This window comes from Bufo gargarizans, chromosome 11 (genome assembly GCF_014858855.1).
Source record: "Bufo gargarizans isolate SCDJY-AF-19 chromosome 11, ASM1485885v1, whole genome shotgun sequence".
Classification (NCBI taxonomy): domain Eukaryota; kingdom Metazoa; phylum Chordata; class Amphibia; order Anura; family Bufonidae; genus Bufo; species Bufo gargarizans.
In genome coordinates this window covers 40603798-40618686 of record NC_058090.1, presented here as the reverse complement: position 1 = coordinate 40618686, position 14889 = coordinate 40603798, and the positions used below count along the sequence as shown (strand labels likewise).

Sequence of the window (14889 nt, the reverse complement as noted above, 5' to 3'; positions counted from 1 at the left end):
CTTGCATTACCTTGATGACTTTCTACTCGTGGAGGAAAACACCTCCCCTCCCGCCAGCCTCAGGGCCACCATCAAGCTGTTCGGGGAACTTGGGGTACCCATCTCCTCCAAGAAAACAGAAGGGCCGGACACATTCATCACCTTCTTGGGCATTCAGTTGGATTCGGCCTCCATGCAAGCCAGTTTGCCACTCGGGAAGATCCAGGTTATTCTCAACCACATAGACAATTACCTTCAACTCGGCAACTGCAATCGCAAGGAGTTACAGTCCCTATTGGGGTCCCTGAACTTTGCCATGCGCATCATTCCCCAGGGTCGCTCGTTCATTTCACGGCTTCTGCACCTTTTCCCCCTTTTTCTTCACGACTCTCACAGGCTGCCCCTGGATGCCCACGCCACTGCAGATCTGGGTATGTGGGGGAGATTTCTGTCCGCCTGGAACGGCGGGAGCATGTTCCTCCCTCAGCTATCGGACTCTTCCCCATCTGTCTGGTCGGATGCGGCATCCACCACAGGCTTCGCGGCCATTTTTGGGAACGATTGGCTGTGGGGTAGCTGGCCTCCTGCGGTCCAGGGTTTGGAAGGATTCTCCACTACCTCGGCTCTGTTCGAGATCTACCCTATCGTGGCGGCCGCCGTGGCGTGGGGTCATTCATGGGCAAACAGGTCGGTCCGATGCTACTCAGACAACCAGGCAACCTGCCAGATCATTAACAAGGGTCGGTCCAAATCCCTCACAATCAGGAGGTTCCTGCGCAAGCTTACTTGGTTGGCAGCTTGCAACAATTTCTTCATACACTGCTTCCACGTCCCGGGAAGGTGCAATACGGCAGCTGACAATCTGTCTCGTTTCCAATTTCAGGCGTTTCATCAGGCTCTCCCGTCAGCGTCACCCACGGCCTCCATCACCCCGTCATTTCACCAGCTCATTCTGGATTAGATGTCATCATGCGCCATAGCCAGTCATTATCCCACTCTGCACTATCAGACAACACACGCAGGTCATACAACAGAGCATTCGCACTGTTTAACAAATTCCGGTTGGAACACAGCATCACGCACCCATTTGTCATGACTTCCCTGCTAGGATTTGCTTCTTTTTGCCACCTCAAGCTCAAACTGTCATACAACACCATCAAGCTCTATCTCACCGGTATCCAACATCACATGCTAATCATACACCCCAACAACATCAGTTTCATGGCCTCACACCAGATCAAAACCATACTCAAGGGCATTCAGAAGACAGAACCCGCACGGCCGACTCAGAGACTGCCCATTAACAGTCACTTTTTCAAAGCACTATCCGACTTATTAGACTCCAGTCCTTTTGAAGCTGATACCAACTCCATCATCAAAACAGCGATGTACCTGGCCTTCTACGGATTCCTGAGGCCCGGGGAATTCACCACGACCTCGGCGACCCAAACTACACATTGTCTGCTAGCCTCCCACTTGACGAAACACGGGGATCATTATATCCTAACCATTACCTCACTCCAAAAGCAGTCAGCTCTCACCCGTGAACATTCCATACTACCCTACGCAGAACAGATGGTGCCCAGTCGGGGTTCTGGACGCATACAAACAGCATCACAAGTTCCTACCCTGTCAGCCACTACTTCAACTGCGTGGGTCTGTACTTACCACCACCACCTTCATGACCTATGTCAGGTCATCCCTCACTCAACTAGGCCTCAACGCATCCAACTACTCTGGGCACTCCTTTCGGATCGGGGCCGCGTCCACGGCCTCCAGTGCCAACATCCCGGCTCTTGTCATTAAGAGATTGGGGCGCTGGAAGTCGTCCGCTTTCGCACGTTACATCCCCAATCCAACACGGGAGTTAAGGAATGCTTTCCAAAACATGTCGGGTTGAGTTTTCCTGTATATCGAATACAATAAACGGTTTATCTCATTTTTGCCCTCTTCTTTCTCAGGCCTACCTCATCCTCGGTTTCGGCACACCACAACCGACTACGCTTATTCCCTGATTTCCTAGGTTCTTCACTGTACTACCGTAAGTGCCTCACACAAGTGTGAAGGCTTTGGCCTGGATTTGTGGGAGGGGCTGAGGTCCGCCTCCAGCCTATTTAGGGCACCCCTCTACCTGACTCCTGCACCATCCGAGGTCTGAACTTTGACCCTCCCACCACTCCACTCATTTAACAAACTCATTTCTTCCACATCTCTTTCCTTGGGTGGGCCCTCTTCTTTCTCAGGCCTACCTCATCCTCGGTTTCGGCACACCACAACCGACTACGCTTATTCCCTGATTTCCTAGGTTCTTCACTGTACTACCGTAAGTGCCTCACACAAGTTAAAGTATACTTTTTTTTTACAATTGAACTCTATGGCATCTTTCTTAGCCCTACTGCACATGACCGTATGGCTTTTTCAGTATTTTGCGGTCCGCAAAAAATACGGAAGACGTCCGGGGGCATTCAGTTTTTTGCAAAACGGAACAGCTGGCTCCTGATAGAACAGTCCCATCCTTGTCCGTTATGGGGACAATAATAGGACATGTTCTAAATTTGAACGGAACTAAAAAACGGAAACGGAAGGCATATGGAGTACCTTCCGTTTTTTTTGCGGACCCATTAAAATGAATGGTTCCATATATAGTCCGTATACGGAACGCAAAAACGGAACAGAAACTGCCTCCTGCACACGAACGTGTGCGCTCCGTGGTCGTATTGCGGACCGCATTTGCAGATCCGAAATAAACGGGCGCCGTTCCGTGGGCATTCTGCATCACGGATGCGGACCCATTCACTTGAATGGGTCCGCAAATCCGGAGATGCGGAATGGAAGCACGGAACGGAACCCTACAGAAGCACTTTTGCGGAACATTAAAGTGAATGGGTCCCCGATCTGATGCCTCACGGTCTGTGTCCGTGCAGGGCCACGGGGCGCACACGTTTGCGTGCAAGAGGCCTTAGGCTGGGTTCACATCACATTTTTGTTTTATATGTTTAATGTATATGTTAACGGATGCTTCAAACAGATGCCATACAGTGGCATCCGTTACCATAGAGTTCCATTGTAAACAAAACAAAAAAAATAAAATATCCTTCAATGTAAACTTATTTTTTTTTTTTTGCTGGACTTTGACGATGGAAAAACGTGGTCGGCTATGCTTTTCCCATCATGCGAATCTTTAAAAAAACAAACAAACAAAAAAAACGTACGTTAGTTTTTTTTTTTTTTTACAATGGAACTCTATGGTGACACATACTTTTTTTTTTGTATACATTAAATGTATGACAAAAAAAACGCCATGTGAACCCAGCTGTAGGCATCCTTTAATGTATATGTTTTTTGTATACGTTAACCCTGGGTTCACACCTGAGCGTTGCGCAAACGCGCGTTTTACGCGCGTTTTTATGCGCGTTTTTTGTAATAGTAAACGCGCGTTTGACGCGCGTTTGTGTCATTGACTGCAGTGTCCTATGGCCACAAACGCGCGTCAAAACGCCCCAAAGAAGCTCAAGTACTTGTTTGAGCGTCGGGCGTTTTACAGCGCGTTCGTACGCGCTGTAAAACGCCCAGGTGTGAACCATTCCCATAGGGAAGCATTGGATTTCATGTCTTGAGCGTTTTACAGCGCGTTTGAACGCGCTGTAAAACGCTCAGGTGTGAACCCAGGGTAAGCGGGTGGAAAAAACGTGATGTGAACCCAGCCTTAGCCCTGAGCATTTCAGAGAGCCCTCTTTTGTGTTTTTTGAACATATTGCTGAAAGTGGTCATGGTGGCATGGGGCCCCATTCCTAGTTTGCCCGTCAGTGGAGAATTTCTGCTCATTTCACCTCAACTCACAATATCATTAAAATGCCTTTGTCACTACAATATATTAAAATAAGGACATTAGTAGGAAAGCTTAATAAGGTTTTTCCTGTGGGTACAATCATATTTGCTAAACTGACCCAAAAACGTAATCTTTAGGGCCCATTCACACGTCCGCAAGTGTTTTGCGGTCAGCAAATTGTGGATCCGCAAAACGGACACCGGCATTTTGCGGACTGCACATGGCCGGCACTATAATGGAAATGCATTTTCTTGTCCGTGTCTGTGGACAAGAATAGGACATGTTCTTTTTTATTTAGAAAATGAATAGGTCGCACCCGTTTCGCAAAATTGCGGACACATTTTGCGGACGTGTGAATAGACGCTTAGCTGAACAGAAAGCCCTTCGTATTTCTGTGGAGTTACATGGATCCTGCTCAGTCAGTCCAGGGAACTACAAATCATAATGTGGTGCAGGCACGGCTCCCGTTTCTGAGGTGTTCTGGTGTGCATGTCACCAGATATTTTTAAGAGCAGCAGAGCACGATCATGACACACAGCATTAGGGTCCATTCACACGTCCGTTTTGGTGTTCCGCATCAGTTCCGATTAAAAACGGAACGTTATGCGGATCCATTCATTTTCAATGGAATCCGCAAATAATCGGACAGCACTCAGGAAAAAAATATACCCTGTCCTACTATTTGTCCGATTTTGTGTTCCGTCATGCCATTCTAGTCAATGGATCCGTCAAAAATGCGGAAGACATGCTAAAAGCATCCTCATGTCATCCAGATTTTCGGATCCGCAAAAAACAGGAACGTTTATCTGGAAAGGTAAAAATACTGACGTGTGAATGGACCCTTAGGAAGAGATTTTGCCATTTTAAGGGGTGGTTATTAAAGGGGTTGCCCGACTTCAGCAAATGGCCTTTGTCACGTAGAGAAAGTTACTATAAGGCACTTACTAATGTATTGTGATTGTCCATATTGCCTCCTTTGCTGGCCTGAATCATTTTTCCATCACATTATGGCCAGCTCGTATCCAGAAGTTATGATCACCCTGCAATCCAGCAGTGGTGGCCGTGCTTGTACAGTATAGGAAACAGTGCCGACCTCTCTGGTGGCCGGGACCACGGGAGTGCACATAGGATGGTGCTTTTTCCTATAGTGTGCAAGCACGGACACCGCTGATGCAGGGTAGTCGTAACCATGGAAACGAGCAGTGATGGAAAAATAACTCAAGCCAGCAAAGGAGACAATATGGACAATCACAATACATTAGGGAGTACCTTGTATTCACTTTCCCTACATAATACGTGCCATTTGCTGACGTGGGACAACCCCTTTAAGTCCATAATTACACTCGCTAGAATAACTCTCAGTCATAGTGATTGGTTCCGATTAAATGCAGCATACAGCACTCATACTGTAAAGATAATGTAATTCAAAATATATTTTGGGTTTTAAGAAAAAAATTTAATGTCAGGCCTCATTCACACTTCAGTGAATCACAGATGACTTCTGTCCATGTTCTCCACAGACGCCAACGTACCTATTGATTCTAATGTGTTTGCCCACATCAGTGTTTTTCCACTAAAATCGCAGGAACCTGCACTACTTTGTTCTGGGATGCAGAAAAAACATGCCCATTAAAGACTATGGGTCCGTGAAAAAACACTGCCACTGATCGCCAGATCCGTGTTCTGTCAGTAGTTTTTCACAAACCATTGGTAGGACATGCCCAGGGAATTAATTTTGAGCTGTCCGCATCTTTTGCGGCCCCATTGAAAATGAATGGGTCCGCACCCGTTCCGCAAAATTGCGGACCAGATGCGGACCCATTTTGCGGACGTGTGAATGGACCCTTAGCTGAACAGAAAGCCCTTAGTATTTCTGTGGAGTTACATGCCACGTGATCCTGCTCAGTCAGTCCAGGACACTACAAATTATCATGTGATGCAGACACCGCTCCTGTTTCTGAGGTGTTCTGGTGTGCATGTCCGTGGAATACGGATGACACATGGAGGGCCAAAAACGGACACATTGACCAAACACGGATTCTTTACGAACCTCTTCACAGATAAAACACGCACAGATTATCCATGGATGTCTAACGGACACGTGAACAAGCCCTCAAGGTGTCCAGCCATCAATCAAATATCTTAGTATATATGGTTAACATTCTGTAACCAAGCAGAGAGAAAAATAGACAGCACTAACGCACAGTATTAGTATAAGGGTCCATTCACACGTCCGCAATTCTGTTCCGCATTTTGCGGAACGGAATTGCGGACCCATTCATTTCTATTGGGGCCACACTATGTGCTGTCCGGATCCGGAAATGCAGATCCGCACTTCCGGGTCCGCAATTCCGTTCCTGAAAAAAATAGAACATGTCCTATTCTTGTCCGGACAAGATCAGGCATTTTCTATTATAGTCCTGGCGATGTGCGGTCCGCAAAATGCCGAACGCACATTGCCGGTGTCCGTGTTTTGCGGATCCGTACGGATGTGTGAATGGACCCTTAGAGAACTGCTTAAAAATCAGCAGTGACAACCCAAAAGTAAAGCAGGTTGACTGGGACGATCTTATGGCTTATATACTGTGTGGCCACAGACAATACACAATTTCCATCAATCTGATGCCTAGGTGCCCAGCCTGACAAGGACTGAATTGGCTTTACATGCTCACACGTCATAGCAAGCACCACAAGAATGCTATAGAAATAACACATCCATTCAGCAATGTAGAACAGATATAACAAGGAGGGTGTAAGGCAGAAACATAAAACTATAGAAGGCGACTGCAGTGTAAGCAATTTCCTAACGATCTGTACAGTGCCTCCAATTTGTGTCCAGTGGCTACACATGAAGTAGGGAGCCATACTGTAGTAGTACAAGCATCCGTCCGCATACAAGCCAGATCATAAAGACAGCTGATGATATATATTCATGTATGCGCATACTTAACTGAATTACTGTCTCCCGTTAACAGTGACTAATAACTAGTTATCCTGCCGTCATGCTACACGCATGTGATTCTGCAGAATCTGGCCATGTTATGAATGTTCATAGACTACAAAGACCAGGAGGGACGGCAGGAGCGCACGCCTCCGACACTGCTGAGAGACTCGTACAGCTCTGACCGCTTCCCGCTTCCCCATACAACCCACTATCTGTATCTCAGGATGACCAGAGGCTCCCAAAGTGCGTGCCGTGTTGGTGTCCTGTGTGTCATGGCCCACCGCCCTCTTGGTGTTCACACTGCATATAATGCATACACTGCATATAATAAGGCCTTTTCCGTCCGTGGGCTATCTGGACTGCAACCTCATAGCAGATGGACCAATTAAAGTAAATCGTACAATTCACAAGTCCGCCTTTCCGCATAGATGGTTGGTATGTGCAGAGGAACTTGCAGCATGAAACAGTCTGCTCCATTCCCGTAAATGGTTCTGGAAAATAAACGGGTGCACCTGGACGTCCACTTATGTCCATGTCTTGCGGAAGGAAATTAAAATGACAGTCTTAAGCCTCATTTACACGTCAGCGTTCCACGTACGTGCGCTGTACGTGTTCTCCATGGACAGCACACTTTCCCATTCATTTTAATGTGTGTATTGACACACATTAACCACAGTCTGTGTATTTAACCACAGTCTCTATTTTGTCTGTGTTCACGGATCCATCACACCCATTATAGCCTATGGGTCCATGAAAACCACAGATGCAACATGAATGCCATCCGTGTTTCATGGATCATTAGGAGGAGATGCTTTGAAAATTATTTTTAGATCAGTGAAACACGGATCACACATGGACCCAACACGGATCCATCGCGGACAGCTTCACGGAGGCATCACTGACCCCCTGTTCACGAAAGGGTTTTATGAGACTACTACTGACAACCTATCGTAAGGTGAAAGGCGATTTTCCTCATCTTGGGGGGGGATTCCTAGCAAAAATTCCTCCAAATCTGTCACTCAGAATAACTCCCTGGATTAACGACCCTTCTCCAAAACTCTAATAACCATAACTTGTAAATAAAGGGGTATTCCCATCACATACAATGGGGACATATCGCTAGGATATGCCCCCATTGTCTGATAGGTGCGGGTCCCACCTCTGGGACCTGCACCTACAAGGAGAAGTAGCGGGGAGAGCTGTTGTTGGAGAGGGTCTGTCCACCACCAAGCGATGCTCCCTGCTGCTCCCATAGAAGTGAATGTGAGCGCACCGCGCAAACACGGCCCCTGCCCCCATTCATTTCTATGGGACACACTGAAATAGCCGAACCAGCGCTCGGCTATTATTGGCGGCCCCATAGAATTGAATGGAGGTCAGCTGCGCATGTGCAGTGCGCCCTCCGTTCATTTCCCCGCTCTGTTCTCATTGTAGGTGGGACCCGCACCTATCAGACAATGGGGGCATATCCTAGCGATATGCCCCCATTGTCTGAGATGGCAAAACCCCTTTAAATCCCACACGACTACACAAGATTCATGGTTTCTACTAAACATAAGATCACAGAGGGACCAAAACATAGGACTCATCTTCTAGACAATACACCCCACGGTGGTTCCTATGCCACTTCCCTCAGGCCAGAAATGCCAGTGTGCCATTGTCCTGCGCCAATATCCAATTATCTGGGACCATATGTGCGAGCATCCCATTGTTCCAGGATTCCCATATATTGTATTAAAATTATGAGACCACCCCAAACTGAAATGCAATGGAAGCCAAACTATTAATACAATACAAAATGTTCATGGCAATTAAATGAAATTATTTGTATTGGATACAAATTAAAAATTTCAGACTCACGTGAAAAGCGACAGCAGAGTGTATCCGGGCCATCCTTGTAAGTCCTTGGTGTAAGCCCTGTGTTTATTACATTGGAGTCAGGAGAAGTAATGAGGATACAACTGTATGTCACTCGCTGGCAATAAAAGATGAAACTCCAGTCTGAGCTGTGTGGAAAAGTTAGAGAAGGTGTAAATATACATTCTTCACCACGCCTGCTTCTAAATTATAGACACCACTGCATATAAACACCTCCTTAATTCTGTTCTTCAAAGATCATCAGCTAGGTATGGATGGGAGGAGACACACGAGCCATCCATGAAATTCATGATAATGGAAAGCTAATTAGCAATTCAATCAGAGTAGTAGAAATATAGGCAAGCTGTATCATTTCTTTGTTTTTTCAGGCAAGCATTTCAAGAATGACTAAAATGAAAACTACAAACTGAAGAATCGGATTAATGGATGAAGTGGAAAGTTATAGTAACGTATGCCGAGATATTATGTGTCTGGGCTGTACTGTATTACAGAGGAAGCATCTCTCTATATTATGCCATCTTAGGGAGCATGGTCCCATTTATTTTCTCACATATCTACACAAAACCGTCTCTTGTCATGTCACCATGGTTTTCTGTGATCAAGCCCCACGCCATTTTGGGCTACCAAAATTGGGACAATTAGACTAGGGTTCTGCGAAGTCTATGTATCAATGTCTATAAGTCCATTGAGGAATCTATAGAAAATTGCTAAAATAGCAACGGCGGCAATGTCTGTTATAAACTATTTTTTAAACCATGTTGTGTCACCGCAGGCGTAGAAGTAGGGTGAACTCACAAAGGGAGGATTACACTTCTGGATAATTTTTTTCTGATGACTGCACTTGGAACTGTACTGATGCAAGCTCTCGAAAGAACCAGGACCAGGTAAAAAGTGAAACCCCTTTATGCAGCATGCAATGCCCTACATCTATCTAGGGGGCCATGGCTAGGGAGGTACTTCACACAACAGCCATCAGGAATGAGACACGTCTTCTATGGCATTAAAGTTGTTTGCAGCAGGGCTATAGAGTCAAACTAGTTTTGGGTGGAGTTAGTAGAAATGTGCTGACTCTGACTGCAGCTTAAAAAAATATTACGTGTTATTAATATTGTGTAATTAATTTACTAACTGTCATATAGATTTAGAAAAGTTTACACACGTTAATCATAAATATATTTTATTTTCTGTCAATCAGAGGCCCCCATCAAAAACAGTGATAAGCTGTGTGTTCTAGTGGTGATAGATAATCAGTTCTCATCTCTCCTGTGCCTAATACTATATTCAGTGATAAGCATAGCTGTTCTAGTGGTGATAGATAATCAGTTCTCATCTCTCTTGTGTTCTCTCCTGTCCTTATACTATAATCAGCGGTAAGCAGGGTGTTCTAGTGGAGATAGATAATCAGTCCTCACCTCTCCTGTGTCTTCTCCTTTCCTTATACTATAATCAGTGAGAAGCAGGGTGTTCTAGCGGTGATAGATAATCGGTTCTCACCTCTCCTGTCCCTTATACTATAATCAGAGATATACAGGGTGTTCTAGTGGTGATAATCAGTTCTCACCTCTCCTGTGTTCTCTCCTGCCACTTATACTATAATCAGTGACAAGCCATTTAATTGTAGGGGGGCTGTGGGATAGTCAAAATGGACAAGATAGAACATCCTATTTTATTTGAAGTTTTATTCACATTTCACTGGCCGTCAAAAAAATATATAACTTTTGAATAACCCCATAGACTACCATTGTTCTTAAAATGATGTGTGATGGCCATTTAAAAAAAACATCCATTTCTTACTGTCGTGTGAATGTAGTCTTATACTATAAACAGTGATAAGCAGGGTGTACTAGTGGTGATTAGGGCTGAAACGATTATTCGAATAACTCGATTAAATCGAGTCAAAAAATTCATCGATGCAGTTTCCCTGCATCGAGGAATCGTTCAGATCACGTGATCACGGAGCGGGAGTGAAATTAAGCGTCTCACTCACCGCTTCCGTGTCCTCCGGAGCCAGAGAGGCAGGACTGAGCGGCCGCCACAGCTGAGGGAGGAGGAGGAGGAGGGAGTCTCTCCCTCCCCACTGTGCGCGGCTGCCGCTGAAGACCAAGTAGGAGGAGGAGGGGAGGGGAGGGACTGTGGCCACTGCACCACCAATGAATGCGCCGGCCATATCCCACAGGGTCCCCCTCCTCCCCCCCATCATTGGTGGCAGTGTCAGTTCCGATCGGAGCCCCAGCAGTGTAATGCTGGGGCTCCGATCGGTTACCATGGCAGCCAGGACGCTGCTTAAGTCCTGGCTGCCATGGTATGTTAGTGAGCAGAGAGCAGCGCATTATACTCACGTGCGCTGTGGCCGGCGGTCGCTCCTTCTCATAGGTCTGTGCGGCGCATTGCTAATGCTGTAAGCATTAGCATTCCGCCGCACAGACAGAAGGAGCGACCGGCGGCCACAGCGCACGTGAGTATAATGCGCTGCTCTCTGCTCACTACTAACATACCATGGCAGCCAGGGCTTCAGTAGCGTGACTCCTGGCTGCCATGGTAACCGATCGGAGCCCCAGCATTACACTGCTGGGGCTCCGATCGGAACTGACACTGCCACCAATGATGGGGGGGAGGAGGGGGACCCTGTGGCCACTGCCACCAATGATTAATACTGGGGAGGGGGGGTTGCGTTACCAGAGGGGGCATATCAGAGGCTGGGGGAGGCAGATCAGAGGCTGGGGGGGGGGGGCAGATCAGAGGCTGGGGGGAGGGGGGGAGGCAGATCAGAGGCTGGGGGAGAGGGGGAGGCAGATCAGAGGCTGGGGGGGAGGCAGATCAGAGGCTGGGGGGAGGGGGGGGAGGCAGATCAGAGGCTGGGGGGAGGCAGATCAGAGGCTGGGGGGGAGCCAGATCAGAGGCTGGGGGGGAGCCAGATCAGAGGCTGGGGGGGAGCCAGATCAGAGGCTGGGGGGGAGCCAGATCAGAGGCTGGGGGGGGGGGGGCAAGCAGATCAGAGGCGGGGGCAAGCAGATCAGAGGCTGGGGGCAAGCAGATCAGAGGCTGGGGGCAAGCAGATCAGAGGCTGGGGGCAAGCAGATCAGAGGCTGGGGGCAAGCAGATCAGAGGCTGGGGGAGGCAGATGGAGAGAGAGTGGTTAATGGAGGCTGCAAGCACCACCTTGGCATGTATAAAGTTATTGGTTTAGAGAGGGGTTAATGAAGGCACCTCCAAGGTGCTTTCATTAACCTCTTCAGACCAATAACTTTATACATGCCTAATGCCAAGGTGCTTCCATTAACCCCTCCAAACCCAATGGGCATGTATAAAGTTATTGGTTTGGAGGGGTTAATGGAAGGCATTAGGCATGTAGGCATTAGGCATGCATTAGGCATTTATAAAGTTATTAACCCCTTCAAACCAATAACTTTATACATACCTAATTACGTACGTTATTTTAAGTAGCTTTTTCTTATTAGATTACTCGATGAATCGAGAAATATAATCGATAGAATACTCGATTACAAAAATATTCGTTTACTGCAGCCCTAGTGGTGATAGGTAATCAGTTCTCACCTCTCCGATGTCCCTTATACTAGGTATCTTCATGCTGCTCCAAGAACCTTATACCTCTTTCATACGAGCGATACAGATTGGCAGGAACTGTTCAGGGGAAAACTGTAGTTCGGTCAGTTTTTTCTAAGACTGCATTCAGTGTGTGCCCATTTTTCCCATCTGGATTGCATGTGTTTTTCACGCACATGATGAAAAATGGAAGAATAACAATCTACATCTCCTAGTAACCATCAGTGAAAAACGCATTGCATCTAGATGTCTTCTGTTTTTCACACAAGCCCAGGTCACTTCTAGGGAGCCAGGGCTGCATGAAAAACGCATAATACAGAACATGTCATTTTTTCTGGAAGCAGAGATTATCAATGATAAACGACGCTCATGTGCACAGACCCATTGAAATGAAAGGGTCAGAATTCAGTCTGAATGCTGTGCGTTCCCAACACGCATTGCATCCAAACAGAAAACTTGCTTGTGCAAAAGAGCCCTTAATTACAATGCCTATGCTGTACATACTCATTAGTGAAGACCAGAAAAGGAAGATGACTACTGGGCATGCCTGCGGTCATCTCAGAACTGGAAGACAGCATTAAAGGGGTGTCTGGGAATAAGTAACTTTCCGTAGAAGCCTGCAGCCTGCCTCTGGAAAAATTCATACTTTCCTACAACACCCCCTTTCCTTCCTGCTTCTGTATGTCTATCTTCCGATCCAAGGCCTGTTCAATTGGTCCCCAGTATGGGCTTGATCATCTGCTCCACGGCAGTCAATAACTGGCTGCAGTGAAGATAGGTCTCTTGTGGAAATGCCACTGCTGAATCCAGTCACTGGCTGCAGCAGAGCAGATGATCATGCCCATAGCGGAAGGGAAGTAAACAAGCCGCGGACCGAAAGATGGATGCATGGGAGCCGGTGCACACAACCAAAGCTGCTGGTAGCAGGTAAGTATGTGGCTGTGGCCCCTGTAATAAGTTAGTTATTCCCAGGCAACCATTTAATTGCACCACTGAATACAGCAGCTACATCTTATACACGTTTCTTTTATTCCCCTTTAGATTTGCATCTGATTCTCTACATTTCCAGCACATACATATAGGGCTTCGCTAACCTTTTCTGAGGGCAAATTCATAGGTTTCTACAATTATAAAGTGTATAACAGTGCTTTACAATTATTAAATGCATAGTGCATTACATGGTTATTTACAGGAATTTAGAAAATGTCAGAAATGTTTGAAGTTGTATTCCAATAAATATGTTTTATATAAATATGGTAAGAAAAAGCTTGATGTTGCCATTTATTACAGTACATTTATTATTACTAAACTTTGGCTTATCGACTCCACAGCCCTGGTCTGCATGGAACTTGATAAACCCCCACTTCTTGGAAACGTGGATCTTCTAACGTCCAGGGAACTTGAACTTAGTTCTGCACAGAGCTTCAACCAAGGTGGACTTTGGTCACTGTGCCTCGAAACTTCCCAAAGGCACCAAGCATACCGGTCTGGAGCATATCAGCTCCGGCACAGGATAACATTTTGTTGAAGTGGAATTGGTGCAGGCCCACTTGGATATGGGAATTGTCCTTGCCCCAGCTCATGTACTTGGTGCAGACGCAGGTAGTTTCTAGAGCAGGGGTGCCCACCCTGAGGCCCTTGATACCATTCTGTGCAGCCCCTAACCATCTGTGTCTTGTGGCTGCTCACATCTTTCATGTATTCTCCCATTAGATGGGATTACTAGATTTATGATATATACTGGATGTTCAATATGCCAAAAATATAGTATTTCAGTTGGTAATACCCCTTTAAGTTTATTTTCGGCCCTTGGAATTGATTCAGGCTGACAATGTGGCCCCCAACCAGAAAAAGTTGTGCACCCCTGCTCTAGTGCTTCTAATGACAGCTACTCATATTTATTGGAGACCAAGTAACCATAATGGCAACTCATCCACCTTGGCCTTCTTACGACACAAGTCGGAGATGCTGATTTCAGGATCCGAGACACCCTACAGAAATGCGTTTTGGAGTAGGGCTTGTTTTTGTAGTATCTGTAACAATGGGTTCAGCTAGTACCTCGCTGAAGCCAAACATTTCTGGATACTTATACTTTAAAGTAGCACTCCCACAAACATCTTTATTCTCTGGCCCATTAGAAAGGTACATGATGTAAACTGTAGTGAAGGAAATGACTGTATTTGTGAGTTATAACCTCCCTTCTGATCCTCAGCTGTGTCTAACACTCTGCCTCTCCACCTGACACGGGACAGGAAGTCAGTTACTTCTCTATTCAAGAGACTGACATTGAGGCTCCCATAGGAATACATAGGGAAACTGACTTCCTGTGCACACATAAGATGCTGTGTTATTTGGAGAAGCAGAGTGCTGACACAGCTGAGGATCAGAAGGGAGGTTATAACTCACAAATACAGTCACTGGTAAGAAAAATTACCTTCACTACAGTTTACATCATGTACCTTTCTAACAGGTCAGAGAATAAACATTTTTGTGGGAGTGCTACTTTAACATGGTTACCACAGAGATGACTAGAACAATTCTAATCACCATTGCTTTTAGTACAAACACTGTAGGTGTAGGCAAGTACAAATCTTTGGAATTACTCAAGTGAAATGCACACAATTACCACAGGAAAAATGCTGCTCTGACTTATGATGACTCACTCATTAAGAATCTGTGTGCCTAATCAACGTAC

At 46.3% G+C, this 14889-nt stretch overlaps 1 protein-coding gene and 1 pseudogene across 2 annotated transcripts in view; both read right to left on the bottom strand.

Annotated features, from left to right (window-relative positions):
- LOC122921654 (cytosolic phospholipase A2 beta-like) overlaps nt 1-8782 on the bottom strand; it is a 73651-nt gene extending 64869 nt beyond the window's left edge. Inside the window, exon 1 of one of the 2 annotated variants that reach the window (XM_044271806.1) lies at nt 8613-8782. In XM_044271806.1, the coding sequence (XP_044127741.1) occupies nt 8613-8645 (33 nt within the window). In that variant the 5' untranslated portion in view covers nt 8646-8782. The remainder of the gene's footprint in view (nt 1-8612) is intronic. The other variant, XM_044271807.1, reaches the window with a different exon arrangement.
- A 750-nt stretch (nt 8783-9532) lies between these two features.
- Nucleotides 9533-14229, bottom strand: LOC122921659 (annotated as a pseudogene).
- Between the last annotated feature and the right edge of the window lie 660 nt (nt 14230-14889).